The sequence below is a fragment of the Bos indicus genome, chromosome 22 (genome assembly GCF_029378745.1).
Source record: "Bos indicus isolate NIAB-ARS_2022 breed Sahiwal x Tharparkar chromosome 22, NIAB-ARS_B.indTharparkar_mat_pri_1.0, whole genome shotgun sequence".
Classification (NCBI taxonomy): domain Eukaryota; kingdom Metazoa; phylum Chordata; class Mammalia; order Artiodactyla; family Bovidae; genus Bos; species Bos indicus.
In genome coordinates, this window is record NC_091781.1 from 10,957,076 (window position 1) to 10,984,944 (window position 27,869).

The 27,869-nt window shown below is 45.8% G+C and overlaps 1 protein-coding gene and 1 pseudogene across 2 annotated transcripts in view; both read left to right on the forward strand.

The window, feature by feature from the left end:
* ITGA9 (integrin subunit alpha 9) overlaps positions 1 to 27,869 on the forward strand; it is a 364,186-nt gene that overhangs the window by 153,188 nt on the left and 183,129 nt on the right. For both annotated transcript variants that reach the window (XM_019984744.2, XM_070777085.1), the window contains one exon: positions 20,755 to 20,904. In XM_019984744.2, coding sequence (XP_019840303.2) covers positions 20,755 to 20,904 — 150 coding nt within the window. The remainder of the gene's footprint in view (positions 1 to 20,754; positions 20,905 to 27,869) is intronic.
* On the forward strand, positions 20,911 to 26,075 carry LOC139178682 (ATP synthase subunit d, mitochondrial pseudogene; annotated as a pseudogene).

The following is a 27,869-nucleotide window of genomic DNA, read 5'->3' on the forward strand; positions in this document are numbered from 1 at the left end:
TTGCGGAGAAGGCAATGGCACCCCACTCCAGTACTCTTGCCTGGAAAATCCCATGGACGGAGGAGCCTGGTGGGCTGCAGCCTATGGGGTCGCTAAGAGTCGGATACGACTGAGCGACTTCACTTTCACTTTCATGCACTGGAGAAGGAAATGGCAACCCACTCCAGTGTTCTTGCCTGGAGAATCCCAGGGACAGGGGAGCCTGGTGGGCTGCCGTCTGTGGAGTCGCACAGAGTCGGACATGACTGAAGTGACTTAGCATAGCAAAGTAAATTGCATCCTTACTTTTCATCCACTGAGCAAAACTGTCTCAACTGGAATCACACGCTTGGTTCTTTTCCTGTCCTTGCTGAAATACGGGACCTGCTCTGTGCTTCTCTGCCTCTGTTCCGTCCAGAACGTCCACACAGTCACTGCCGCTCGTGCACCCCATTCTCACCTTCTGCCTGCCCATGCACTTTCTCCTGCCCGATACCCCATCCATCCTTCAATTTGATCCTTCTTCCTATAAATTTTCATAGCACTTGTGTCTTATTAGGTTCATGTTAGAATTATATGTAAACAGGTCTTGTCTCCATGTAAAGAAAAGTTGTTTTCCCTACAAGGTAAATGATATTTTATTCATCTTTGTAAACGCCACTGCACTCTGGTATGCTAAATAAGTGCTTGTCAAATGACTGCGAGTTGTTCACCACCTACGTGCACATTCCTGTGCCCGGTGCAGTGGAAGATTTATCAAGAGTGACATGGTCTTCACTCATGACACTTGTCAGTCACTATGCATCACAAAATATGGGGTGTTTTCAGTTACCTGCTGCTGTGTAGCAAACCACCCTAAAGTTAACGGTGTAAAACAAGACCCATTTTCTTGTCTCAAAGCTTCTGCGGTCAAGGAATTTGGACTGGGCACATTGGGTGTAGCTCACCTCGGCTCCACAATACTAGAACCTCAACTGGGGGAGACTTGTGTGGCTCAGGACTAGGACAGCTGAGCCTGGAGGATGTGCATCCAGCTTCTTCATTCACACATCTGGCCCCTTGGTAAGGATGGCTGGAAGGCTGGGATCGGTTGGCCCTGGCACCTCCAGCATGGTAGCCTGGGGGCTTGTGAGGGGCATGCTTTGTGCATGGCCATTGGTTTCTTCCAGAGACAGTACCCTGAGAGCACTAGGTGGCAGCCACAGCGTTTATTCTGACCTGGCCTAGAAGTCATAGCATCACTGTGCATCACTCCCATTGTGTTCTAATGGTGACTAGTAAGTCCTGGGGCTTCCTAGGTGGCTCAGTGGTAAAGAATCCTCCTATCAGTGCAGGAAATGCAAATTCAATACCTGGGTCAGGAAGATCCTCTGGAGAAGGAAATGGCAACCCATTGCAGTATTCTTGCCTGGAAATCCCACGGACAGAGGAGCCTGGTGGGATATAGTCCATGTGGTCACAAAAGACTCAGACATGACTTAGCAACTAAACAACAAGTCCTGAGACCTACCCAGATTCAAAGGGAGAAGAATCAGACTCCAACTCTTGACAGAGGAAGCAGTGCACATATCTCCAACTCTTGACAAGGTCACATTGCAAAAGAGCGTGTTGAGTGAGGGATATTTTGTAACCATCTTTGAGAAATACAACCTGTGACAATAAGTGAAAGCCCAAGTAAGTGGCACCCATGGTGGTTGTTACTGGGTGACAGGCGCTTGAGCAAAATGTCTTGGCAGATAAGATACTGGGATCCACCTTGAACTCTGGCTGGGGAAAGAGGAAGAGCAAGGGGTCCAAGGCAAAGTTCATCCGCAGTGATGAAGAATCTTGTTCATGAGTGAGGATGCACAGTTATAGAATGGCTGGCTGGGTTGCATGGCTTCTTATATCTCTTCAATTAGATTTCAAAAATTTATCCAGCCTCATTGAGATATAAGTGACATACCCTGTTGTGTAAGTTTAAGGTGTACAGCATGATGACACATATATAGAGTGAAGTGATTATCACATTAAGGTTAATTAGCACACTTGTCACCTTACATAGTTCCATTTTGTGTGTGTGTGTGTAGAGAGAACATTTAAGAGCTACTCTCTCAGCAGCTTCCTAGTATAGATTATATAATCATTAACAGTATTCACCATGCTGTTCATTAGATCCCTAGAACTTACTCATCTTGCAACTGGAAGTTTGCATTCTTTGATCACCCTTACCTGTTCCCCACCCCACCCCACCTTGGAAACCACCAGTCTACTCTTCACATATAAGTGAGATCATGCAGTATATGTCTCTCTCTGTCTGACTTACTCCACTTAGCATGATGTTCTATTGCAAATGGCAGGATTCCTTCTTTTTTTATGGCTGAATAACATTCCTCTGTGTGTGTGTGTGTGTGTGTGTGTGTGTGTGTGTGTGTGTGAGGGACATCTTTACTATTCATCTGTTGACAGACACAGAGGTTGCTTCCATTTTTTTGACTACTGTAAACAATGCAACAGTGAACATGGCAGTGCACACATCTCTTTGAGACAGTGATTTCATTCCCTCAAATATATATTCAGAAGTAGGTTTGCTGAATCATATTGTAGTTTTAAAACAAGTTTCTGAGGAACGTCCACAGTGTTTTCCATAGTATCTGTGGCAATTTGCATTCCCATCAAGATGGTAGGAAAGTTCCCTTCTCCACATCCTCACCACCACTTGTTATCCCTTGTCGTTTTGATAATAGCCATTCTGACAGCTTTGAGGTGATATCTCATTTTGTTTTGATTTAAGTTTCCATGATTAGTAATTTTGAATACCTTTTGTGTACCTATTGGCTATTTATGTATCTTCTTTGGAAAAGTGTCTTTTAAGGTCCTTTGCTCATTTTAAAATCAGATTATCTGTTTTTATTCTCTTGAGTTGTATGAGTTCCTTATATATTTTGGATTTTAACCCCTTACTAGATATATGATTTGCAAGTATTTTTTCCCACTCAGTAGATTCTTTTTTCACTTTGCTGATAATTTCTTTTGATGGACAGGAGCTTTTTAGCTTGATATAGTACTGCTTGTTTATTTTTACTTTTGTTTCTTCTACTTTTAGTGTCATATCCAAAAAAAATTGCCAAGACCAATGCCGAAAAGCTTTTCAGAATTTTGTGTTTTCAAGCAAGTCTTGTGGTATTTAAGTCTTCAATCCATTTTGAGTTAATTTTTTTTGTGTGTGGGATAATATAAGGATCCAACTTCATTCTTTTGTGTGTAGATATCTAGTCTTCCCCGGAGAAGGCAATGGCACCCCACTCCAGTATTTTTGCCTGGAAAATCCCATGGATGGAGGAGCCTGTTAGGCTGCAGTCCATGGGGTCGCTAAAAGTCAGATATGACTGAGTGTCTTCACTTTCAGTTTTCATTTTCATGCATTGGAGAAGGAAATGGCAACCCACTCCAGTGTTCTTGCCTGGAGAATCCCAGGGATGGGGGAGCCTGGTGGGCTGCCGTCTATGGGTTCGCACAGAGTCGGACACGACTGAAGTGACTTAGCAGCATCTAGTGTTCCCAGAACATTTACTGAAGAGACTTTTCTTCCCATTGAGTATTCTTGACTTTTTGTCAAGTATCAGATAACCATATGGGCACGGTTTTATTTCTGGGCAGTTGATTCTGTTTCATTGGTCTGTGTGTCTGTTGTCATGCTAGTGCCAGACTTCTTTGATTACTGTAGCTCTGTAGTATAGTTGAAATCAGAAAATGTGATGCCTCTAGCTTTGTTCTTTCTCAGGATTGCTTTGGCTATTTGGGTTTATGTGTGTGTATTTCCATATGAATTTTAATATTTTTTTTCTATTTCTTGTAAACTAGAATTAAAAATGCCATACCATCATTGATAGGGATTATGTTGAACCTGTAGATCTCTTTGGGTAGTGTGGACAGTTTAACAATGCTAATTCTTCCAATCCATGAACACAGGATATCTTTATTTATGTCATCTTCAATTTCTTTCATCAGTGTCTTATAAATCTTTTACCTGCTTGGTCAAATTTGTTCCTAAGTATTCTGTTGTTTTTTATGCTATTGTTAATGGAATTGTTTTATCTATTTCTTTTTTAAGATAGATTTTAAACTTTTTAGGGCAGGGCTGTTTAGTAGTATATTTGCTTGAGAGGAAGGTGAGATTTTTGTTTTCTTTCTCTAAATTGTTTAATTAAAGCACATAGGTCATGTTAAATTTGTACAGTTTCCATCTAATGGCCAGGTGGGAAAGAAAATAAATCTTACCCAAATAGAAATGAGAAGCTGCTGCTACTGCTGCTAAGTCGCTTCAGTCGTGTCTGACTCTGTGCGACCCCATAGACGGCAGCCCACCAGGCTCCCCCATCCCTGGGATTCTCCAGGCAAGAACACTGGAGTGGGTTGCCATTTCCTTCTCCAATGCATGAAAGTGAAAAGTGAAAGCGAAGTCGCTCAGTCGCGTCCGACTCTTCGAGACCCCATGGAGTATAGCCCACCAGGCTCCTCCATCCATGGGATTTTCCAGGCAAGAGTACTGGAGTGGAGTGCCATTGCCTTGAGAAGAGGGCATGATAAATTAGTTCTGTTCTTTTATTATCTGTTTGCAAAGATTTCAGAAATGTAATGGTTCAAAGTATTCTGCTGTGATTCCTGGTCATTGTAATCGTCTCTTGGGATCATATTTTGTTGTTTAGTCACTAAGTCATATGCAACTCTTGGCAACCCCATGGACTATAGCCTGCCAGGCTCCTCTGTCTGTTGGATTTCCTAGGCAAGAATACTAGAGTGGGTTGCTATTTCCTTCTCCAAGGGATCTTCCTGACCCAAGAATCAAACCCTGGTCTCATGCATTGGCAGTCAGATTCTCTACCACTGAACCACCAGGGAAGCCTAACAAAATGATACATAGACAGACTTAATTTGTTTAAGCCTGAGTTTTACCATTTGTGGAAAAATTACCTATTCTGAGACTATACCAGATAACTTATAAAAACTTATAAAAGTGGCCCAGTCCTGGTCACTGGTGATTGATTGATCAATGTCAGTTGAATTCAAACATGACAGGTGCCAATGCTAGAGAAACCAAGAGGAAAGGAGACCTCACCCAGATGTTTGCCCATGTTCCAGGCCCTTCCCACAAATAAGAACCCAGTGTCTGTCTCTTTTATTGCTGGATTAAGATCCCATAGTATCCATTAAAACCAAAAGCTCTAGCTCAGAGGTATAATAAATGATATCTATCAAGTGGTTTAATAAGGCTTTTGTGGATAGGTACGACACTGCTTCTTTTGAGCTTAAAGATGTTTAAAAGAGCCAAGGTTAAGAAGGAGGGAAGATTTGAAAAGAAAAGCAGTAAAGAAGTGTGAGATCTAAACACTGAAAGGAAGTAATGGTAGAGCAAACAAATAAATGTTCAGGGAAATGTTTAGTAAGGTAGATATTATATTGGATTTACTGTAGGTATAGGATTGGTCTGTGGAATAATGGTGCCTTTCTTTGGGGGGTGCTTTCTTTTTGGGGTGAATGTTCATTTCAATTCACATACATCTCAGGAAATGTTTACTGAGTGTCTCTTCTGGCTCATGCCCTGGGACATGCTGAAATGAAGGTAACATGGCTCCTACTTTCAAAGAATTCAGTCTAGTTTGGGGGTAGGAGAGGATCAGTTCAGTTCAGTCACTCAGTCGTGCCCGACTCTTTGTGACCCCACGAATCACAGCACGCCAGGCCTCCCTGTCCATCACCAACTCCCAGAGTTCACTCAGACTCACGTCCATCAAGTCAGTGATGCCATCCAGCCATCTCATCCTCTGTCGTCCCCTTCTCCTCCTGCCCCCAATCCCTCCCAGCATCAGAGTCTTTTCCAATGAGTTAACTCTTTGCATGAGGTGGCCAAAATACTGGAGTTTCAGCTTTAGCATCATTCCTTCCAAAGAACACCCAGGACTGATCTCCTTTAGCATGGACTGGTTGGATCTCCTTGCAGTCCAAGGGACTCTCAAGAGTCTTCTCCAACACCACAGTTCCAAAGCATCAATTCTTTGGCACTTAGCCTTCTTCACAGTCCAACTCTCACATCCATACATGACCACTGAAAAGGATAGGTTAAGCAATAAATGCTACGTGTTACTTTATATATCATCTCAGCAGGACAAAGAGCAGTGGGGACTGGAGAACTGAGCCATCCTCTGGAGGAGTCAGGGCAAAATGAGCTTCAGGAAGAAGAGATTCAGGACTTCCCTGGTGGACCAGTGGTTAACACCGTGGCCACCACTGAAGGGAGTGCAGGTCCCATCTCTGATTGGGGAATGAAGGTCCCGCATGCCGTGTGGTGAGACCAAAAAATAGTAAAAGTTATTTTTCAAAAAAAGAAGAGATTCAACCACATGGAATACCTGTGAGTGGGGCAGATCCGGAGAGATGAGGATAGAGCAAGGGTATCCATTGGATCATGCCACTTGACAGCTGTTTGTGATCTTTGCCAAAACCAGTGGAAACAGCGTGGCAAGGAGAATGGAATAGACCAAAGGGTCAATGAGTTTTGATGAAATTCACTGGAATTTAATGACCTGGTTTTATTACAGGTTTGAGGGGAGCTGCTTTCTTCTCTTGCTAATGAAGTGAAGCTAAGCTGCAAATCATTCAAAGCAACTGTGCTGGCTCAGTTGGCCCCCAAGCTGAGCAGATAGGCCCACTGTGACTTGAGGAGCTTGGAAATCCTGTGCGGTCGGTATTTTGACTCTCTTCTTCATCTCAGTCACGGTTCAGGCTTTTCACACACCACCAAGGTCTGGGGCAGGCTTCTCAGCTTTCTCGGTACCCTCTCGGGGCTCATGAAGCAGCAGGCCTGCCCCAGAGAGGTCAGGATTCTTTTTGTAAAGGCAGTGAACGCTACATGCAGCCCAGAGAACCCGCTCTCGCTACCCTCCCCCTCCGATGGGCTCACACAGGGAAACAGATGCTTTCATATAACTCTCAGCATCGTAGCGGCTCTGCTGTACCCTAGCCTGAAATACCTATCCAGGACCAAATTCTTAAAACCCCAGGAGCCCTGGGGTGATTTTGAGCTCAGGCCTTGAACCTGTCATAAAATGTAATGGACGGTATATTTTTAACTGCTGAGACCAGGGAGTTCATATACCCTGTGAAGACTGAAACAACACAGCATTTCTTTCTGCAGCTTTGGAAGCATACTTTGAAGCATTTCAGAAACCACAGGATGGTGCCTCTCATTGTGTAGTTTCCCGTTAAGACAAAGTCCTTATCGTTCGTTTCTGTGCATGGACCTCTTTGGTAGTTGGGGGAAGCCTATGGTCCCCTTCTCAGAATAATGCTTTTAAAGTGCATAGATAAAACAGACCAAATTTTAAAGAAACCAATTATGTTGAAATTCACATATCAAAATATTTTAAAGAAAACCTGCTTTTATGGTATAATAATATACCTGCTTTTTATTAATGCATTAACTAATGCGCTTTTTTGAAATTTTGAAGTACTAAGGAACATAGGCAATATTTCAAGGACTCTACCATTTGTAAATGATGTGCAGATACCTCAGATTTCTATTGATGATGGAGTTGGAAGTCTGTTTAATGCTTCTGTGCTTTGCTGTTTACATTTATTTGCTTATTGAAGTATAGTTAATTTACAGTGTTGTGTTAATTTCTGGTGTATAGCAAAGTGATTCAGTTATACACATATATATTCTTTTTCATGTTATTTTCCATTGTAGTTTATTATAAGATATTGGATATGATTCCCTGTGCTATACAGTAGGACCTTGTGTGTTTTACGTATAGTACTATGTATATGTTAATCCTGGACTTCCTAATTTATCCGTCCCCTAGCTTTCCCTTTGGTACCATAAGTTTGTTTTCTATGCCTGTGAATCTGCTTCCGTTTTGTCAGTTAGTTCATTTGTATCATTTTTTTAGATTCGACATATAAGTGATACCATGTGCTATTTATCTGACTTCACTTAGTATGATCATCTCTAGTTGCATCCATGTTTCTGCAAATGGCATTGTTTCATTCATTTTTTTTTTTTTTTGGCTGAGTAATATTCTATTATCCATGTACCATGCCTTCTTTATCCATTTTCCTATCCATGGACATTTAGGTTGCTTCCATGTCTTGGCTGTGTACACTTATAATGAAAGGAAATGCTAAATTTTAGTGAGAGGTTAATAAAAATAAAAATGTACATATTTTTCTCCAAATTCACAGACCCCCTGAATTCTCTTCTAGGTTAAGAACCTCTGCTTTATGATATAATTTTGGTTGAAAGTATAAAACCAACAAAAATCTATGATTTATGTAACATGCAGTAATAAATCATCAGCTGTTCGGGGCCAGTTCCCAGCCCTCTTCTTTGGGCACTGTGCCTTCTATAAAACATGATGCCTCATGTACAGGAGACAAAGATGCTTCACGAACAGCTCTAAAAAAGAAACGAAAAAAAAAAAACAAAACAGATTTGCCTTGAGGAGGCCTAGCGCTGATCTGTGTCTTTAATTCATGGAGTGCTAGCTCTTGTTTTTCTGAGAATGAATAAAAGAAGGGCAAAGTAAAACCCCAAGCTGCAAGTAATGGAGAATAATGGTCAACATGATAGTCTGCGTGTAGTTCCCACTCTTTTCCCCTAATGACTCAGATCTGCTTGTGTTTTGGTCACACATGAGCTCTAGGTCATCCCTCGCACTTTATTCAGCTTTTCTCACCTCTTTAACGAGATTGTAACCAACAAATTCTGTGTGGAATTGATTACAAGGTCTCCTGCATCTGGTTCCCCAGAAGCAGAAGCCAAAATGGGAATTTCTGCCAGAGATGTACTGGAAGCATGAGTGCATGCTCAGCTGTGTCCAGCTCTCTGTGGCCCCTTGGACTGTCCCTGGGATCCTCCAGGCAAAAATAATGGAATGGGTTGCCATTTCCTTCTGCATGGTATCTTCCTGACCCAGGGATTGAACTCACATCTCCCACGTCTTCTGTATTGACAGGCAGGTTCTTAACCACTGAGGCACCTGTGCTGGAAGAGTGCTCCCAGAAGTGAGGGACACAGGATGGGGCAGGGAAAAAAGTGAGTTAAGGATGTGGTCTCACAAGAAGTCCAGCCTCAGCCTGGTCCCATGAGAGAGCTCTGGAGCATGAATCACTACTTCCAGAGCTTATCCACCCGTAGGCCAGCTGTCAGACCACTGCGCCAGCCAGCCAGTGGAATGGGGCACATAGTAGTTTTCTATGCTACAGAAAATGTTGCAAATTCAGTAGTTTAACACAAAATCCATTTATTATTTCTCAGTTTCCATAAGTAGTCTGAGCATGGTCCAGCTGGTGCCCGGTCAGCCCCTCAGGTGTCAGTCAGGTCACATCTGAGGTTGGAGTCTTCTTCTAGGCGTATGTGGCTGGTGCCAGAATTCATGCCCTTGCAGCTGTGGAACCCACAGCTGCGTGCTTCTTCAAGGTCTGCAGAAAGAGCATCTCTTCTGCCTCCAGTCTCTTCTTAGCTCAGGGAAGAACTAAGCCCTCCATTAAAGGAGGCCCATCCAGATCATCTCCTTTTTGATCAACTCACATTCAACTGACTGGAGACCTTCTTTACATCCGCATAATCCCTACACCATTGCCATAGAATGTAACATAGTCATGGGAGTGACCTGTGTCCTGTTTATCTTTCCCACACTGGAGGGGTGGGGCATGGGTCATTGGGGGTCATCTTAGGATTCTGCCTATCCCAGGGCATCCCCTGAAGGCATCTCTGGAGGAGGAGGGTCCCATCAGTCAAGGACAGTCCTCCCAAGAAGACTGTAGGTGCGAGCCAATGCCTGTATAGCAGCTACAGGAGGGGGTGCACCAGCAGATAGAGGGCATCTGGGCAGGGCACTGAGGGCATCTGCTCTGTATGGGAATCTCCTGACATCTGTAGTGGATGGAATGGAAACTCCTTGGTAGAAACCACTTGCCTCAATTGTAGTCCACGCTCCATGGTGGACATGTCTTAACATAAGAAGATGCAGAATGCTTTATGGCATGATGCTTTAAAACAGTGATTTTTTTTTTTTAACACTATCAGGCCCAACTAAACACATACCCTTTTTTATAATAAATACTTTGTAACATCACTACAGTCATTAAAAGATAGGGAGCAGTCAAGGCTGATATGGAATGAGCTACCTTGGGAGTCTTATTTCCCCCCCTTGTCCTGTTTGATGTCACATTTTTGCTGGTAAGATAGGCCTGAGGACACAGAGTCTGAACAAGGAGGATTTGTGACCTGCCGACCACCATCTCCTGGGAGCGCTCAGGGCCTGATTGGTCACTATCGAGACCTTTTGCAATGACCACAATCTGCCTTCTCTGCCCCATTTTTCTCCCGGGAAGAGGCTTGGATTCACAGGACCCGCAGGGCTGTGGGCATCAGAGACTTCCCTGGCCACAGCCTCCTCTCTGATCCCTGCCGCATTTGTGCCCCTTCACAGAGTCTGGCGGTGCAGGATGAAGAGGGATGCTGGCGCTGTGATCTGGCTCTGCCAAGTGGTTGAGGGTGAGATGTTGAGTGAGCAGGGACTCTTGTCTCTCCCTCCCTTCAAGTCCATATTTTATCTTTATATTGTGCACATATATATAAGTATGTATTTCTGCTGCCACAAGTTTTTGTAACCCTAGTTACTGTGTGAGGTCGGGTTCCCTGGATGCAGAGCTTGAGAGAGGGATTTCCTTGCACAGGATTTATTATTTGGGAGCAGGATGAGGCTGGAGAAGTACATCAAGCTTGTGACCTCAGCTGGAGAGCAGCCTCAGCCTGATCGCACGGGGAGCTCTGGGCCATGAAATGCACCACAGAGTTGTCCCGCCTTGAGGCAAGAGATAACCTCTTTTTTACCCCCATGCCAGTCAGTCATTTCCAGTGAGGCTGGGAAGGGGGCATAAGAACTCCTGAGTGAAGTGGCTCTCATTTAACCAAGGATGTTTCTCCATAAGAGGAAGTTGGGAGCTGATGGCAACCAACTTACAGCTCGGGGTGGGGGCACTGGCCCCACTGAAGTCCCATCCTCCTCCCTTTCCATCCTGTTGGTCCTTCAGATCACCTCTGGGCTTCTTACCTTAAAACTGGCTTTAAAAACTGTTAACAGTCCCCACTGTGTACGGAGTGATGGACCTTCACCTCATTTCTGAGGTCCTGCCAGCCGGTTCCCTGCTGCCTTCCCTCCCTGCCCTTCACCCCGTGGTCTTGCCCCACACCCCTTTGCCAAGTGGTGATGGTGATGGTGATGATGCCGTAGATACAGTGAGCTCTTCCTGTTACCGGGAGCTCTCCATGGTGCTTGGCATCTGTAGTCTCTTGTCTTCTCAACAGTCATGCAAAGTTTTCCTGCCCAAGCTATTTACATCTCAGAAAACAGGTTTGGAAGGATTAAGTGACGTGAGCAGTGTCACACAGTTTGTAAGAGATGGAGCTGGGACTCCTCCCTTAGACCCAGGACTGTCGATGTCAAAGTCCTTGCTCTCCACCTTGTCTGCGGCCTCTGTTCCTCAACACACAGTCGTCTGCTAGACCTCCACATCATCCCCACCAACTGATTCCCATTCCCCCATCAGCCTGCTGAACATCTCATCACCTTCTCTCTGAGGATTCTTGACACTCTCACTGCTGCACCTTTTGGGGCTGGAGGCGGTTCCCTCTCATGAGATTCCCACACTTCCTGCCCAGGCATCTGTTTGCTCACACAGTCCTGCCTGCCTCCTCTCTGCTGCCCCACGCCTCACTGGTACCTGGGGCAGGTACACAGCAGCCAGATGTTGGCTGCAGGCAACCTAGTTGATGTTTTTTCCGCTAGAGAGACACTACAATGTCAGTCCACTCACCCCGCCCTCTTGCCTGCACATGCCTATCGTCCCAACCCTGACCTAAATGTCCTGTCCTGGCTGCTGCCGCAGCACAGTATTGTCAAGAGACCCAGGGAGTTCAAGGCAGAGCTGAAATCTGGTTTCTGCAGCTGCGGTTACCACTGTGAGCCAGCCCCACATCACCTCCCTCCGCACATGGCTTCCACTGTAACGACAGCTTTCCAGGTAGGGGCTGAGGAGGAATAATATTCTCAACAAATCTATTATTTGATGCTGTTAATAAGATGCATCCCCACTTTAGAAACTTTAAATAGGAGGCTGAGGGAAGGCCTTTGGTTTAGGGAAAGACAGCAGTAGAAGACAGAAAGTAATTAACTGCCAAACTGCATCCTCAGGACCCTGGAGGACTGAGGTCAGAGGGCTGGTGTCCTCAAGAAAGTCCCATGGAAGTGGCAGCCGTGAGCTGGGCCGTGGAGGGTGGAGCCTGTTCCCTGGGGATAAGAGCGCTGCAGACGTGGAGTCAGCAGAGCTGAGGCATAGGTGGGGACTGCAGTCGGCCTGAGCAGATGCACTTAGCACAGTTGTGTCCTCTTCCCCGAAAGCTTGCTTTATCAGGTCAAGGTGCAAAGAGAGGAGATTCCAGGATTTTCAGCTGCTTGCTGAGCCAAGTCAGTACTCCTTCCCCCTTCCCACTTCTCCTTCACTATTGACTCCAGGGGGTCTCAGGGCATTTCTGTCCCAGCGTGAGGATTGGGGCTGACATGCCAGCTGGATGAAGGGCTTGTGGCTGAGGGTTGTGGAGCAGGAAGGCCTGCCTGGAGACTCCGGCCGTATTTCTTTTGCTGGTGACACTGGGAGCCTTTTCTTCTGTGTTATTTTCATAGTTAGTTAGTATTTGTTGCTCAGTTGTGTCTGGCTCTTTGAGACCCCGTGGACTGTAGCCCACCAGGCTTCTCTGTCCATGGACTTCTCATATTCACCTCCAGATATCTTTATCAGAGCCACCTTGGAGGTTTGAAGATGGGTGATAGGAAGAGAAAATTAAAACAAGAAGGGAGGAGCGTTAGATTCTAAGACAGCATTCCGTTTCCTCTGGAGGACACAAAAGCTGGATCATCTCCAGGCTGGGCCAGTTCCACGTGGTATCACTTAGCTGTCAAGTGATACATGGCGTTATCTATGGTATAATTAACATGTCTCTTTGCAAAGAACATTCTACAAGGATGTGTCATGCTCTTAGGAAATCGTTTCCAAAGTCAAAAGTTCTGATCTCCCATTAGCATGTTTTGGGAATGAATGCAGAAAAAAAAAAATCCCCAAACATATAAACATATAAGTTGACTAAATAAGCAATCCCCACTTTTGCACACATACTCTCAAATATAAAAACAAACCTTTTCAAGTATCCAAGGAGAGATCGTTTTATCTTTGAAGAGGAAAAAGCACCAATGGGGTTATGTGATTTTCATAGATAAACAGAATAATTTATGCAAATATGTTACTTAAAGAGTAATGCATGCTTTCATGCCCTTCCTGGGCACTGATGCTTACCAGGGGATCATACATTTCAGGCTGATGATGATATCCATTTCCATATGATATTACCTATAAAGTAGTATGGCACACGTGCTCAGTTGCTTCAGTCATGCTTTTGTGACCCTATGGACTGTAGCGCGCCAGGCTCCTCTGTCCAGGCAATTCTGCAGGCAAGAATACTGGAGTTCTTTGCCAAGCCCTCCTCCAGGGGATCTTCCTGCCTTAGGGACTGGACCCTCGTCTCCTACGTCTCCTGCATTGTCAGGCGGGTTCTTCAGCACTAGCACCCCCCGGGAAGACCAAAGTTGTATGTAGTCAGAATTAAAGTCTCTAATCTTGTTGAGAAACTTACAGAATTTTATCCCTTGGTGTTAATTTAAATTTTCATTTGTTTATTTTTTAATTTCTAGAACTCTAAATGAAACCACATGTGGCCTTAGCTTGTTTCCTAGTGAAATGGGTCCTTGCGACATGCACTGTTCATTTTGCAGCAGGGTGGTTTTCACAGATTTTTATATCAAAATTGCCATTTTAAAGGTTATGGTAAAAATAACAGTAGCCAATATTTATTGCCCACCTTTGCTACGCTAGGCGTTGGGTTGGATGTTTCATATAATTATAGAGACTACTAAATCACTCTGAGTATGTCATGCCTTTCACTGTGGCCTTTTCTGAATTTCATTTCTGAATTTTCTGTCCTCTTTCTTCCCCATGCTTCATTCTGCATATTTTCTGTTGACTTGTCTTCTGAGTCACTGGTCTTCGCTGCTGTGTCTAGTCTGCAGTTAACTGCAGCTTCTCTTGTCTTCTCAGCACCTTGGCCCCTGCCTTCTTGGTTTCTTAGTCATATAACCCTGCGCATTGTGGAATCCACCAATGTCCTGAGAACAAACGTGGTGTTACATGCTTCTCTTCTCTTTAGAATCACGATCCTCAAGTCCTGGCTGCCTTTAGTAGCTCTAAGCTTTAAGTTTGTCTTCACAGACTCATAAGACTGCCAGGGACTCAGAACTCTAGAACTCAACCTTTTAGCAACCAGTTCACAGACAGATTCTCAGCCTCTTATTCCAGGCTTCTTACAGACAAGGAAAGAGTTCCCTGCATCACCAGTCCCCAAGCTTTTTGGCGGCAGGGACCAGTTCCACGGAAGACAGTTTTTCCACAGACCAGGGGTGGGGGGGATGGTTTGGGGATGGTTCAGGCACATTACATTTATCAGTAATATGCCCTTCCTGCGAGTGAGGGGGAGCAGCTATAAATACAGATAAATACAGAGGCTGTGTCCACCCTCACCTGCTCTGTGGTCTGATTGAGGACCCCTACCCTAGATAGTTCCCTGACACCTTTAGACAGGTTTATGTGTGTATGTGTGTGTTGTCTGGCTTTTCTGGTTGTTCTCAGTGGGATGGTAGATCTTCGACAAGTCCCTCTATTAGTATTATCACTAATAATAAATGCAAAATACTAACAAATGCAAAAATCCTCAGTTACTTTTAGAGGAATCTTTAAGCTTGTGACAGTTCTAGGCTGTCCTCTAACACTTTAACTACCATTCTCATAGTTATGATTATTGAGAGAACAGAAAAGGCCTCCAACCTCCAAGACTTCTCATTTCTCGGACTGCCTGCAAGGTAATCATAGACAGTAGAGTTGGGTGTGCAGTAGTAGAGTTGGATGTAGAGAGCAGAGGAATTCTGAGAAAGAATACAGGAGGGAGTGGACAAAGAGATCATGTTTGGAAAAAGAAAAGTACTGAGGCCTTTAAAAAAAACAAAAACCCATAGGGGGTTTTTCCCAAACCAAATATCTGGCTTAATGCTAGCTGCTTATTTGTTGGCCTTCTCTGTTATTTGCAAATTGAAAGTAAAACCAACCCTTCCTATTTTCATTTAGTTTACTACTATAGCTGCTAGTTAGCTAAGGAGGATAAAAACCCTTTATTTCTTGGAGAAAAGCAGTGTGAGGTCGGTTTCTAGTTCACCTGGCTGGTCAAGAGGTGTGTGCTGCTCGAGTCCTACTCGTGTTGGGTCATGGCATGGCTTGCAATAGAGTCCCCCAGACAGTGGTGCGGATCTTCCATCAGCCAGGTAAACGGGAGCTTTGACACTCCTTATACTCACCAGGGAAAATTACCTGGTTCCACGAGTAAAGGAGACAGAAGACTTTGGGACTTCTGACTCTCACAATAGCCTAGATGCCCTAGGATAACAGGGCAGAGGGTCCTCTCCTCTGGTGGGATCTTTGTGTGGCTGGCCCCTACCAGTCACAAGTATACCCTGGTGGGGTATACTTCGATTTCTTCTGAGTTAGTTCGATTTCATTTTCAGAGCAAGGTCATGAATGACAAGGAAAAGCTTGAACAGCAAAGAAGAGCTCCCCATGAAGGAATGGGGGTCCTCAGTTACGTTTCCTTAAGAGTCTCCCTTGCTGTTGTCAGCAGACTCTCCTGGGCCCTGTGGTCCTTTCTCAGGGCCCCAACACAGCAGCTCTGTGTGTGAGGTGCGCCAAGGGAGGAGGAAGGTGTAATTCAAAGGAAAGCAAAGCCCATCCCTGGGAGGATAAGTGGACAAGCTCACAGTGTAGACAGAGGGTCTGTAGTGAGTTTGGATGGGCCATTGATGGGGAGGCTGGAACAGGGGACCAAGTTTGTGGAAGAGAAAGGAAGCCTGGGGTTCTAGGCCCAAATCAATGTATTCTGGGAGATGCTTTGTGGAGTTGGCATCTGGAGGTGAGAAGAGGATTTCTGTGTTGTAACAAAACTCAGTAGGTTCACTGCTGAATGACTTAGACACCCATTCCCTCTCGTGGTTCCCCGTGGTGATGAGAGGCTACCAGGTCCACCGGGGGGCATCTTCCATGGGTTCTCTCTCATCCCCCACCTCTCCTCACCAAACTCCAGTCATCTCCCTCCGCTGCTTCCTGTCCCCCTGCTATGTCCCGGCTTGGTCCTCTTCCCAATACAGGTGGTTCATGTATTGGTGTGTGCTAAGTCGCTTCAGTCACATCTGACTCTTTGCAACCCTGTGGACCATAGCCCACCAGGCTCCTCTGTCCATGGGATTCTCCAGGCAAGAATACTGGAGTGGGTTGCCATGCCCTCCTCCAGGGAGTCTTCCCAACCCAGGGATGGAACCCAGGTCTTTTCTGTCTCCTGCATTGGCAGGCAGGTTGTTTACCACTAGCGCCACTTGGGAAGCCCTCCAAGGTGGTACTTACTAGTGGGAAAGAATCCGCCTGCCAGTGCAGGTGTCGAGAAGTAAAGAGATGCGGGTTTGATCACTGGGTCAGGAATATGCCCTGGATTAGGAAATAGCAGCCCACTCCAGTATTCTTGTCTGGAAATTCCATGGACAGAGGAGCCTGGCAGGATACCGTCCATGGGCTCATGAAGAGTCAGATGCAACGGTGGTGACTTAGCATACACATTTTCCCCTGGGGCCCCTGTTTATACTGAACCCAGCAGACCTGCACCCATCAGTCCACTTCCATGCTACAGCCTGAGGGATCTTTCTGTAACAGTGTCCTTGCTGGCCTCCCTACCTCAGTCTCACCCCTCCATCCGAGAAACCAGAGGGATTTTTCTGTAACACAGCCTCTTACATCACCTTACCTACCTGCCAGCTCTGCCTAGAGTTTAGATCGAAATCAACACACGCTGTAAGTCCCCCTGAAATCTGATCCCTGCTTTAGCATCTCTCCTCCCACCTGCCCACAAGCCTGATCTTCCCACCTTTGCAGAACACATGTAATCCACTGGATGGCTGTGGCCTCTCCCCCTGCTGTGTGTACCGGCCATGCCTGCTCTCTGGCTGACGTCTGTCTGTCTGCTGAGTCCAGGAGCACCTCCTCTGAGAAGCCCGACAGCCCTTAGTCCAGCTCGGGTACCCTGCTTGTGCTCCCAAAGCCGCCTCTATCCTATGCGACTAGGTCATCACTGCCTGCCTGTTGCCTTCAAGGGCTGTCTCCCTGGGGCCAGCCCGTTGCCTGGCGTAAAGTAAGCACCCAATAAATTTCGAATTGCACGCATGTCAAGTTCCCTATAAAACCTCAGCCGCTGCAAAATCTGCCACCAGTCTGAGGTTTCTTTTCTGTGCAGCCTCCTTCAGTTTTCAGAACAGGAGACTACAGTAGATTTTTCCCAGAAAAGAGGTGGATTGTTGGCTTTTGGTCTGTCAGAATAGGTGTGTATTCAGCTTGGGAAGTTTTAGTGTGTCGTGGTGAATATTTTCAAGCAGTAAAAAAATTTCAGTGATGAGGGTCTGCGCCTAAACCGTAAACCTCCGTCTAAGGGGTCCCTTCACTTCAATGCAGTGCTGACCTGAGGGAAGCTGTGCTTCCGGAAATGCAAAGGAAGCCATGAAAATGGTGCTGCCACCTTTCTTTTGCAGCTCGGATAAAACCAAGCACAGTGTGGGCAAGAAGGGCTGTTCTTTGGGGAGTGCCGGCTCATTTCTATTTGCCATGCCCTCCCCTGCCTCCACCCGCAGCTCAGTGTGGGGTAGGACCCTTCTGCACAGAGCTTTTGGGACATGTCATAAGAAGGTGTTTCTCAGACATCTTAGTTAAAACTGACTCATGCAGTTAGTGCCAGAGCACAGCATCTGCACCCCTAGATGTCATAGTTCATCACTCACCCCAAATAGCTGTTCCTCAACTAGGACTTCTCTCCACATCGGTCATGGCTTGAATGGCTGCACATTTAGAAATAGCCCTCATGCAAAGTCCCTGTTAATTAGTTATTTGTCATTTATTCACATTCTTCCCGGAATGAGGGACATTTCTTTCTTGGCCTGTGTCCCCCTAAGTAGTTAAGTAATATTTCAAGGTGAGGTCAGAACAATTGGGATGTTTTTTAAACAGCACGTGACGACTTCAAGGAAAGCAATTTTGCTTCTGGTTCTAAGAATGAGTCCAATTCTGTCACTTACTGGTTTGAGGGTGAAGCACAATTTATTTGAGCTCTGGGGCCTCTGTTTATCTCATCTGTAAAATGGGAGCAACGCAGACCACCAGCTCAGGTATTGTGTGGATTAAGTAAAAGGATGTCTGGGGGAGAGGTTGGCCCAGTTTCTAGAATACATGTGGTAGCCAGGAAACATTCAGTGACTTCTGCCTCCCCCAGCCCCATCCTCCGTTCCTCCCACAAGAATAGCATCATGTAATAACTGACTTCTTTTGACATGAAGGATTTAAATGCAGAACCTTAAGGCAGTCATTCTTAAAGAAACACTGGAGCATTTATCTGTGAGAACATTAAGACTGCACTCATTCACTGTTCTCTGCACCCAGACTTTAAATTCTGTTTTGGAGAGTCAGTCAGTAGGCACCTGGATCCCAGGTAGGTGTTTTCCTCCTGGAAAGGACATGAGTGTTAAAGATCTGCTCCTAAAATCTGAAATTGGAGAGAATTTTCTGGAAGTATCTTACCCAAAGGCTCACCTGTCACTCCCCTGTGAAGTCCTGTGTTTTATTTATGCAAATGATTGAATCTCTTCTCAGCTGATTGCTTTTCTGAGCACAGAGATAAGCCACCTCCTGGTCACTCAGACTCCCATCCCTAGAGTGATTTGTCCCCCATGCCCCACATTCAGCAGCCCCATCTGCTTCCTCTCCCATGCCACTCTGGCTCGGATGCCATGTCTTCTCCTGGGCTGCTGTGGGAGATTTTCTATGTCTCTGAACATGCTCTGTTCCACATACATACCCCCATGGAACTCCCAGGAAACACAGGGTTCTGTGCCCCAGTAAACCTGGGGTCACCCTACTCTTTCTGGGAGGCAGTTGCTGTAAAAACATACCATAAACAAAAGACACAAACCCCTCTATTTAACCTGGTGCCCCTGCCCCCCAGCTTGTTCGATCACAGACCCTTTCATTTACCCCCTTCCCGGGGAACTGAGGCTCACAGACCCATCTTGGAGAATGCTGCTACCAAATGGTCAGATGGGCTGCCATTCATTCACTTATTTAAGCAGCTCTGAGTCCAAATGCTGGTGGGTAAGGACCTCTGTGAAAAAAAAAAACAAAAAAAACAACTCTGTGTTAAAAAAGGGTGGGGGTGGGTAGCTCTATGTGCTAACCTGGAACCACCTCCAGGATGCATGCTGAGTAAGGAAAGCAAAGTGCAGCCATCATTTACCTAAATGTGCTTAGACTGGACAGATGCCCTGAAACCGATAGGCATGTCTGCCTCTGGGGTGGCACTGGGTATCCAGGAGGGTGGGGTGGGGTATGAGCCAGCTCCTCACTGTGTGCCTCTTGGGAACTTTAAAACTTTCTACTGTTTTGAACACTGCACTCGCCTGCTTCCAACTCCACCAGACTTTACACAGAGTGTAGTTTGAAGTCCTTGGCTCTGCTTGAGGCTTTGGGGTTGGGTGGCCTCTGCCCGCCCACCTAGCGCCTCTCACTCCTGCTTGCCTGCCGGCTCCTTGACAGATGCAGGCAATGGAGACGTGGCTCATTGGTGCTACTTCTCAGATTTGCCCTGCTCCCCTTGAAAGCCCACCTTCCATAGTGTGTGCTGGCCAGGGATGCAGGGAAACTAATGCTTTATTCCTGCCTCGCTCTCTAACTTGTGAGCCTGGGGGAGCCGGAGTCCCGGGGAGGCAGTGGAGCAGACTGAAGCAGAAAGGCCAGGAACTGAGCTGATGTGACTCAGAATCCTTATTAGCCTTGTGGCCTGGGGAACTTGTGCCTTCATCTTCCCTTTATTATACAATGGAGGGGAGTAAGCCCAGCTCCCATGCTCTGGGTGTGTGGTAAGCCACACACCTTACCTCTCAAGAACACCTTGCACAGTGCCTGGCATCTTGTCGGTGCTCACTGGGACTATCAGCCTATCACTCCCTTGGCTCTTGAAGTCCTAGGGTCTGAAGGAAAGAACACAGGCCTGAAGCCCGACTTCACCCCTGGCTCCAAGGAGCCCAGCGCTGGGAAGCCATCAGGCCCCAGTGTCTACAGGTCCCCTGCCCTAACACAGAATCTGTATTTATCTCAACTCAGAAGAGCTTTGATGATCAAAACCCCATGGATTGGAAGGGTTAGTGCTGCACTGTGAGTACAGATGCTCGCCAGCCCGCCAACTAGCTTATAAGAATATTTGGAAGCTGACTAAGGTAATGTCTTCCACATGCTAAAGAGACCATGATTTCGCACCATGCAAGGTAGAGTGGGAAAACCCCCACTTATTAGCGGAGTGACCTTGGACAAGACAGTCACTGCCCTTGGCCTCATTACCTCATCTTAAAATATGAAAGCAATAAAATCCAGTCTCACAAGGGTGGTTTGTGAGGCTCACACGGGGCGGTCCGTGTGGAAGGTCTTTGTAAACTGTTGAAATGCTCTGCACATGTCAGCAGCGCCCGCCGTTCACGTGCCTTGTGTTTATTGTTTCAGCGGAGAGTACAGGACGTCATCAGCCCCATCGTGTTCGAGGCCGCCTACAGCCTGGGCGAGCATGTGACGGGAGAGGAGGAGAAGGAGCTGCCAGCCCTAACCCCCGTGCTCCGCTGGAAAAAGGGACAAAAGATTGCCCAGAAGAATCAGGTACCTGAAAACTCATGGTTGGGACCCCAGGTGGCAGGTGCACATGTACAAGTAATGGCCCCGGTGGCATGGGAGCCCAAGGCTGGGCACACCCCCTCCTGGGCCTCCCTTTCCTGATCTGCAAAATGCTGAAATGTATGATTTGGAGGGTTGTGTCTAATAACCATGTGATTTAAACTCATTGATTCCCAAACAATTAGAAAATGATGATCCCTTTGAGGTCATGAACTGGCAGCTTGGTCTCCTCACTTGCATCCTTTTCCTGCAGCATTTCTAGAGCTCAGATCAGTACCTAGTGAGTGCTCTACATACAGGTTTTATTGATGGGACTGTGAGTGGGTGATGAAGCAAGAACTTCCTCTTGTTAGAATTGGTGGTTGAGTTGAGAAAGCTCAGCTCAGTTGTCTTTGGAAGGCAAAGCACCATGAGTGCAGGCTGTCACCATCCTCCCCGAGCTCAGCAGATTCTCGGCTGTGCTGCTGTGTGGAGGAGCTATATGGGATGCAGCCTGTACAAGACCATATGGAGTAGGAGTGAGCCATGAGCTAACACCACGTCGCAGCACTGGCCTGTCTGCCCCAAGCAATCTGGAAGATGTGCGGTGCTGACTCTGTTGCAGGAAATATGCACGAAATCTGCGATCCCAGGTCTGAGTCTAAATCTTTCTCTAACACCCAAGATCATCACAGATCCAGGACCTGGGGAAGGTCAGACAAAACTGTTTTTTGGCTAAACCAGACTCCTGGGTGGGGTGGGGACAAAGCTGTGGAACCTCTCACCAGCCCCACCCTCCATAGTTCTGACTGCTCTGAACTTGTGGGAAAACTAGCAGATCATGACCCACGCCTTGCAGATGAGACTTGTAAATAGAACCACAGAGAAGAGTTTGGAGTTCGAGATATAAGATTTTTACCAAGATGTCCCCATTTTCTCCCAAAGTCTGTCTCATGTGGTTTTGGGTCAGGTTCCCCAGAAGCAGTGCCTGAAACAGGGGTTTGGGAGCACTTGGTCTAATGAGTTGGTGTTCTTAGAGAAATCTGGAAGGAAAGGGAGGAGGGTGAGCAAGGATGTGCTCTTGGGCAAAGTCTAGCTTTGGCCTGAGGCTGGGAGCTCTGGAGCATAAATTACACCGAAGAGCCGTCCTCTCCTTGAGGGGAAGGGGCTGACCCTTTGTACCCTTATTAGTCAGCTGTTGGCTGACTGTGGGGGGTGGAACTATGGGGGATTGTATGACTGACTATGGGGGATTGTAACCATCCTTGAAGGAGACTCTCTCTAGCTGTGGACAGTTCTCCCAAAATTAGAGAGACTTTTTTTTTAAGGACCCACCAGCTTGCAAGCAGGATAAACCCAAAGTATCCTAGGTACATCATTTTGAAATGTCACTACGCCTAAGACATAAGGAAAATTCTTAATGCTTCCATGACAAAGAGTACAGGATGGTGATAGTGGGGAATATATGTCCTCTCCCAACATAATTAGAGTCACGCTAAGTAATCCATTAGACTTCTTGTTAGTAAGATTGGAAACTAGCGTATGTGAAATAAGGGCTTCAAAGCTCTGAGAAAAGGTGATTTTGAAACTAGGGTTTTATACGTAGCCTAAAAGTCAAGTATGAAATAAAATCAAGTTGAAATAAAGTCATTATTCAGACAAGCAACTACCCAGAAAGTTTACATCCCTGGTAACCTTTCCAAGGAAGTTACCTAAGATGCACTCCAAGAAAAAAGGGTGACAGCTAGAAGGAGCAAAAAGTTGAATGTGAGAACAAACTCTTAGAAGTCCAATGATAAGAAATTCCAGGATTACAGTTGTGCAGCATGTCTAAAAAACAGTTGATCAGTTTAGAGCAAAGGATTAATGAACTTTGAGAAGAATGAAGCCAGCCATAGACAGAATAATAAGAAAGCAGCAAATAATCAGGACACAGTGTAGGTAGAATGTATGTTTTCTATGGATACAAAAAATGAAGGCAATCAAAAACTCCCAGAAAAGTAAAAATATGGCTAATATGTCATGGTTCAATATAAAACAAAGCATGGTAGGATGTGAAGCCAGTAGAACAGCATATGGAAGAGAAGGATCTTAATACTAGAAACATTGCCCCTTAAGTAAAAGTTGAGTTTTCTGGTCATTTAACTTTGTACCTGTGTAGAGGAGGATTTGTAATCATGACATTTGTCTTGGCTCTGCTGTGAACAGCAATCATGAGGCCATAATACTAGCACTGTTCATTGGTGTTCAGTATTTAGAGTTTAATATAGGACAACAAAAGTTGTTTTAATATCTTAATTTTTTAAATTAGTGAGCCAAAGATATTGTAAAACCTGATGAAACTGTAAAAAGCTGTTTATTACTTAAAATTTCAAAGGGTACCCAGGTCAGTAAAGGATCTCAAGATGGCTGGACAGAAACTTGCTCTAAAAACCATTGACTGGGTAGCTTTCGGGGAGATCACCCCCCCAAACCGGAAGGCCGTGACTAACTCCTTCAAGTCCTGGAATGAGATGCTCACCTCCAGGTTGGCTACTCTGCCTGAGAAGCCATCTGCTATCGACTGGGTTTACTCCAAGGCCAACATGGCAAAGGCTGGCTTGATGGATGACTTTGAGGAGAAGTTTAATGCCCTGAACGTTCCTGTACCAGAGGATAAATATACTGCCCAGGTGGACGCTGAAGAAAAAGAAGATGTAAAAAGTTGTGCTGAGTTTTTGTCTCTTTCAAAGACCAGGATTTAGAATTATGAGAAAGAGCTGGAGAAGATGAGGAACATACTTCCATTTGATTAAATGACTATTGAGAACTTGAATTGAAGTCTTCCCAGAAACCAAATTAGACAAGAAGAAGTACCCCTACTGGCCTCACAAGCCAATTTAGAGCTTATAAGCTCAAGTCCATGGGGTCACTAAGAGTCGGGCACGACTGAGCAACTTTACTTTCACTTTTCACTCTCATGCATTGAAGAAGGAAATGGCAACCCACTCCACTATTCTTGCCTGGAGAATCCCAGGGACAGAGGAGCCTAGTGGGCTGCTGTCTGTGGGGTCGCACAGAGTCGGACACGAATGAAGTGACTTAGCAGCAGTAGCAAGCTTAAGTCTGGGAGAAAGCTCTGGCCCTTGAATTGCAAACTCTGGACATTAAAAATGATTACATAGCAAAAAAGAATTGCAAAGGTTACCAGTAAAGCAGTGCTTCATAAAGTGTGGCCACCCAGCCAGCAGTATCAGCCTCCCTTGGGATAATGTCAGAAAAGAAAAGTCCTGGGTCCCACTCCTGACCCTTTGAATTAGAAACTCATGGGGTGGATCCCAGAAACCTCGGTTTTAACAGACTGATTAGGTGAGTCTGATGCAGTTAACAACTGAGACAGTAGAAGAGCTAAGAGTAACTACCTACCTATCAAAACTAGGAAGGTGAATGGTGGGAGGGGACCTTTATGTAGGTGAGTTAAATTTTTATCTATCATGGAAGGAATTCAGTGAAATAATGTCTAAATCCGATAAATCAAGAAGAAATAGGATTGATACTACTAATTTTCTAGGAATTTTCTAGGGACATGGAAATAACCATCCAAAGAAACATAAAGGGACATAACCACAATGGGTAATAGTGGTTCCTCCTGAGAGGAGGACCCAGTATAGAGAGGTGTGGGGTAGAAGGTTATTATTTTAACCATGTGATTCTTTGGTTGAAAATGAAAGAAAAATATTGTCCTTAGATTGAGAAGATTGTCTAGGAGCCTGAGAAAAAAATTGGGGAGAGTGATCTTTGCTTTACTCCTTTTCCTGATTAAAAAAAATATATATATATATATATAAGATAATTTAATGATCTTCCTCCATGTGTCTTCCAGATGTTGGCTCAGTTTAAGGGGAAGAAACATTCTGAGAGCTAGGCCCACTGTGGGAAGCAGAGCTGTTTTTTGACTTGTGTATATGTGAGAGGTCCACAAAGAGCATCTGACCTCTTTCACAGGAAGGAGTAAGCTCACTGGAGCTCTTCATTTTGCCAGATAACATTAAAATGTAAGTGCCATAGTCTCTTCAGCGAAAAGGCACCAAACCCATGCTGGTGCACAGGATTGCACAATGGAGCAGGTTAAATTATGGCGATCTTTTAGAGTCAAGAGTCTTCCCCCACTGATGGTCTAGTTCAGGTGGAATAAGTGCACAGACAGTGGATATAACATGTAGTCAGTGACTAAAGCATGTTAAGTGCAGGCTTACTGATGGATCCCAGGCTTTTGGCAGAGAGTAGGAGTGAGTGAGGCAGGCAGGAGGCCAGACCTTCCCTCTGCAGGGTGAAGAACAGCCTTGGGAGAAAATGGCCTCCAGGGTAGGTGCTAGGCTGTCTGAGTGAACAGTGGGGTTGCCACCAATGCTGAGGATGGATTGGGATTCTGGGCACTCGGGATATTGGCACCTTACCCTGAAAACCTCTGTAGGACGTACAGTCTGTTGAGTGTATTTTTCCACCTTAAAATTATAAGGAAAGCAGAGACCTGCCTGTCTGTCTCCTCAAGAAATATTTGATATAAAAGTAACAACAAGTGTTTTATCCATTAGTCAGAAGGGTATTTAAAAGAACTATAAATCTAAGAGCAGTTCAGTTAACTGAATGTCTGCTACATGTAAGACCTGGATAAAAAGATAAATGAAACTTTGCTGTACTAGTAGACTTAGAGACTATAAGAATAACATATATAGAACAGAAAGCCAGATTCAGACTAATGTGTGTGAATTTCACTCCGAGACCTCTTCCAACTGAAGATGCTCCAACTCAATGGACATAAATTTGAGCAAACTCCCAGAGATAGTGGAGAACAGAGGAGCCTGGCATGCTACTGTCTATGGGGTCACAAAGAGTTGGACATGACTAAGAGACTGAACAACAACAACTCTGCAGAAGGGAGAATTGGAGGGAGATTCATGGAGGAAGTAGGATTTGGATACTTGGGACTGGAGAGGTTTGACGAACAGAGAAGGGACTGATGGATGCTAATAGTCTTCCATGTGGCTGAAGTGAGGGGAACGAGATGGGCCTTCAGGGCTGGAGGTATAGTCAGACAATCTAAGGCTATCTGGTTACTGACCAGGGAGTTAGACTTGATTGGTCTTGTAGGGAACAGGAGATGATCACATCTTCTTGAGACAGTCTGCCTGGGCCAGGGGCGGAGTGGGGGGCCGGTGGGGGTGACGGGGCACTAAGGAGCTCTCGTAGCAGCCCCAGGAAGTTCTTGCAGGTCAGTTCATGAAGGTCCTGTCTGATATACTCATAGTTGCTAGAGGGTCTCAGCTGCTGAAAGAAGGTGGAACAGTCCTGGGAAGCCTCCTGGCCTGTGTGCTGGGAAAGAAGCAAGACTATCATGGGGGCCCTTATGTCCCCCCTCCAGATGAGCATACTAGTGGCAATGACAGAGGCCCTCGTTTCCCACCTGTACACAGAGTAGAGCTTTGGAAATGATAACTGCTCTCAGGTTTCCTCAGGAGGACCCCAAAGGGACCTAGTCGGAGCTGGGCTTCCAGGCCACCCACTGCAGTAGACAGAATGGACCCTAAAGATGTCCACACCCTCATTCCTGGAATCTGTGAATATGATGCATTACATGGCAAAGGGACTTTGCAGGTATAACTAAGGTTATGGGCTTTACACTAGGGAGGGTATTCTGGAATATCCAGCCAGGCCTGATCTTTCTCCACTTGGAGGAAGGAGGAAGGTGGTAGAACAGAAGGTCAGAGAGATCTGAAGCTTGAGAAGAACTTAGCCTGTCATTGTTGGCTTTGAAGATGGAGGTGCAACTTGACAAGGAATGCAGACAGCCTTGAGAGGCCGGGAGAGGCTCCCTGATGAGTGTCAGCAAGGAAATGGGGACCTCAGTCCTACAACCACAGGGAAATGAATTCTTCCAATAACCTGAATAAGCCTGGAAGCAGATTCTCCCCCAGAGCCTCCAGATTAGGACCCAGATTAGGTAACACTTTGATTTTGGCTATTGATCCCCAATACCTAGCACTGCCTGACTCACAGAGGTTGAGTAAACCTATCTCAGTGAAGAGAGCCCTTCTGAGGGAGCACAAGGCTGGGTCCTCCTGTGGAGTGTGGACGTCATATCAGAATGTCTCCACTACAGATTCAGCAAAGCTCTGTATATGCTCCGTGAACTCTCTAAGAATTCCTCCCAGGCAAGAGAGCCTGGTGTGCGATTTAGGACGATCTTCCTACACCACAACACATTTGTGCGTGTGTGAGTATATTTTTTTCCAAAGACTACAATGAAGGAGATATGGCTGGTGAAACCAAAAGCATTGGCTGTGTTAGGAATACTCACTTTGTCATCTTTCAAGGGAAAGGTGAGCTGTTTTACTCTAATATTAACATTTTGCTACGTCAAAGCCATGAACTCTGAACCTCCATTGTGCTGGAAACCATCACCATCTGGACCTCCCACCCCAGCCCCTCAGTGCCAGGATGTATTGGGTGCCAGCACTGTGCCCGTGAAAACTCACTGTTTGTTCAGCCTGGACATTAGGTAATGCTTTCCTGGCTGAGGTGCCTAACTGGCTTCAAATGCCGTTACTTGCAGCTAGAAGGACTATTTTCATTATCATATACAAAGTCTGTGCAGAAGAAAGGAAAGTTGAGAGGTTGGCAGGGAGGAGAGAACAGAGGAACTTCCAGACATCAGAGCTGGACAGGTATCAGAGACCATCCAGCCTGGGGTGTGCCCACACCTGGATTCAGGGGAGCAGGCTGGCCCAGTGGAGGAGGAGGAGGTGTGTTAGAGGAGGAGGTGTCCACCTTCCTCCCTGTTTCAGCCAGATCAGTCCTACTTTTATAGGCATCATCTGTTTGGCATCAGCTTCTGGCTAATCTTTTCAGAAACAGCACCATGATGAAATGTATGGGAAAACCATCTAGTTTCGGGTACATGTGAGGAGAACAAGTGTGTAGTTCAGCGTCTG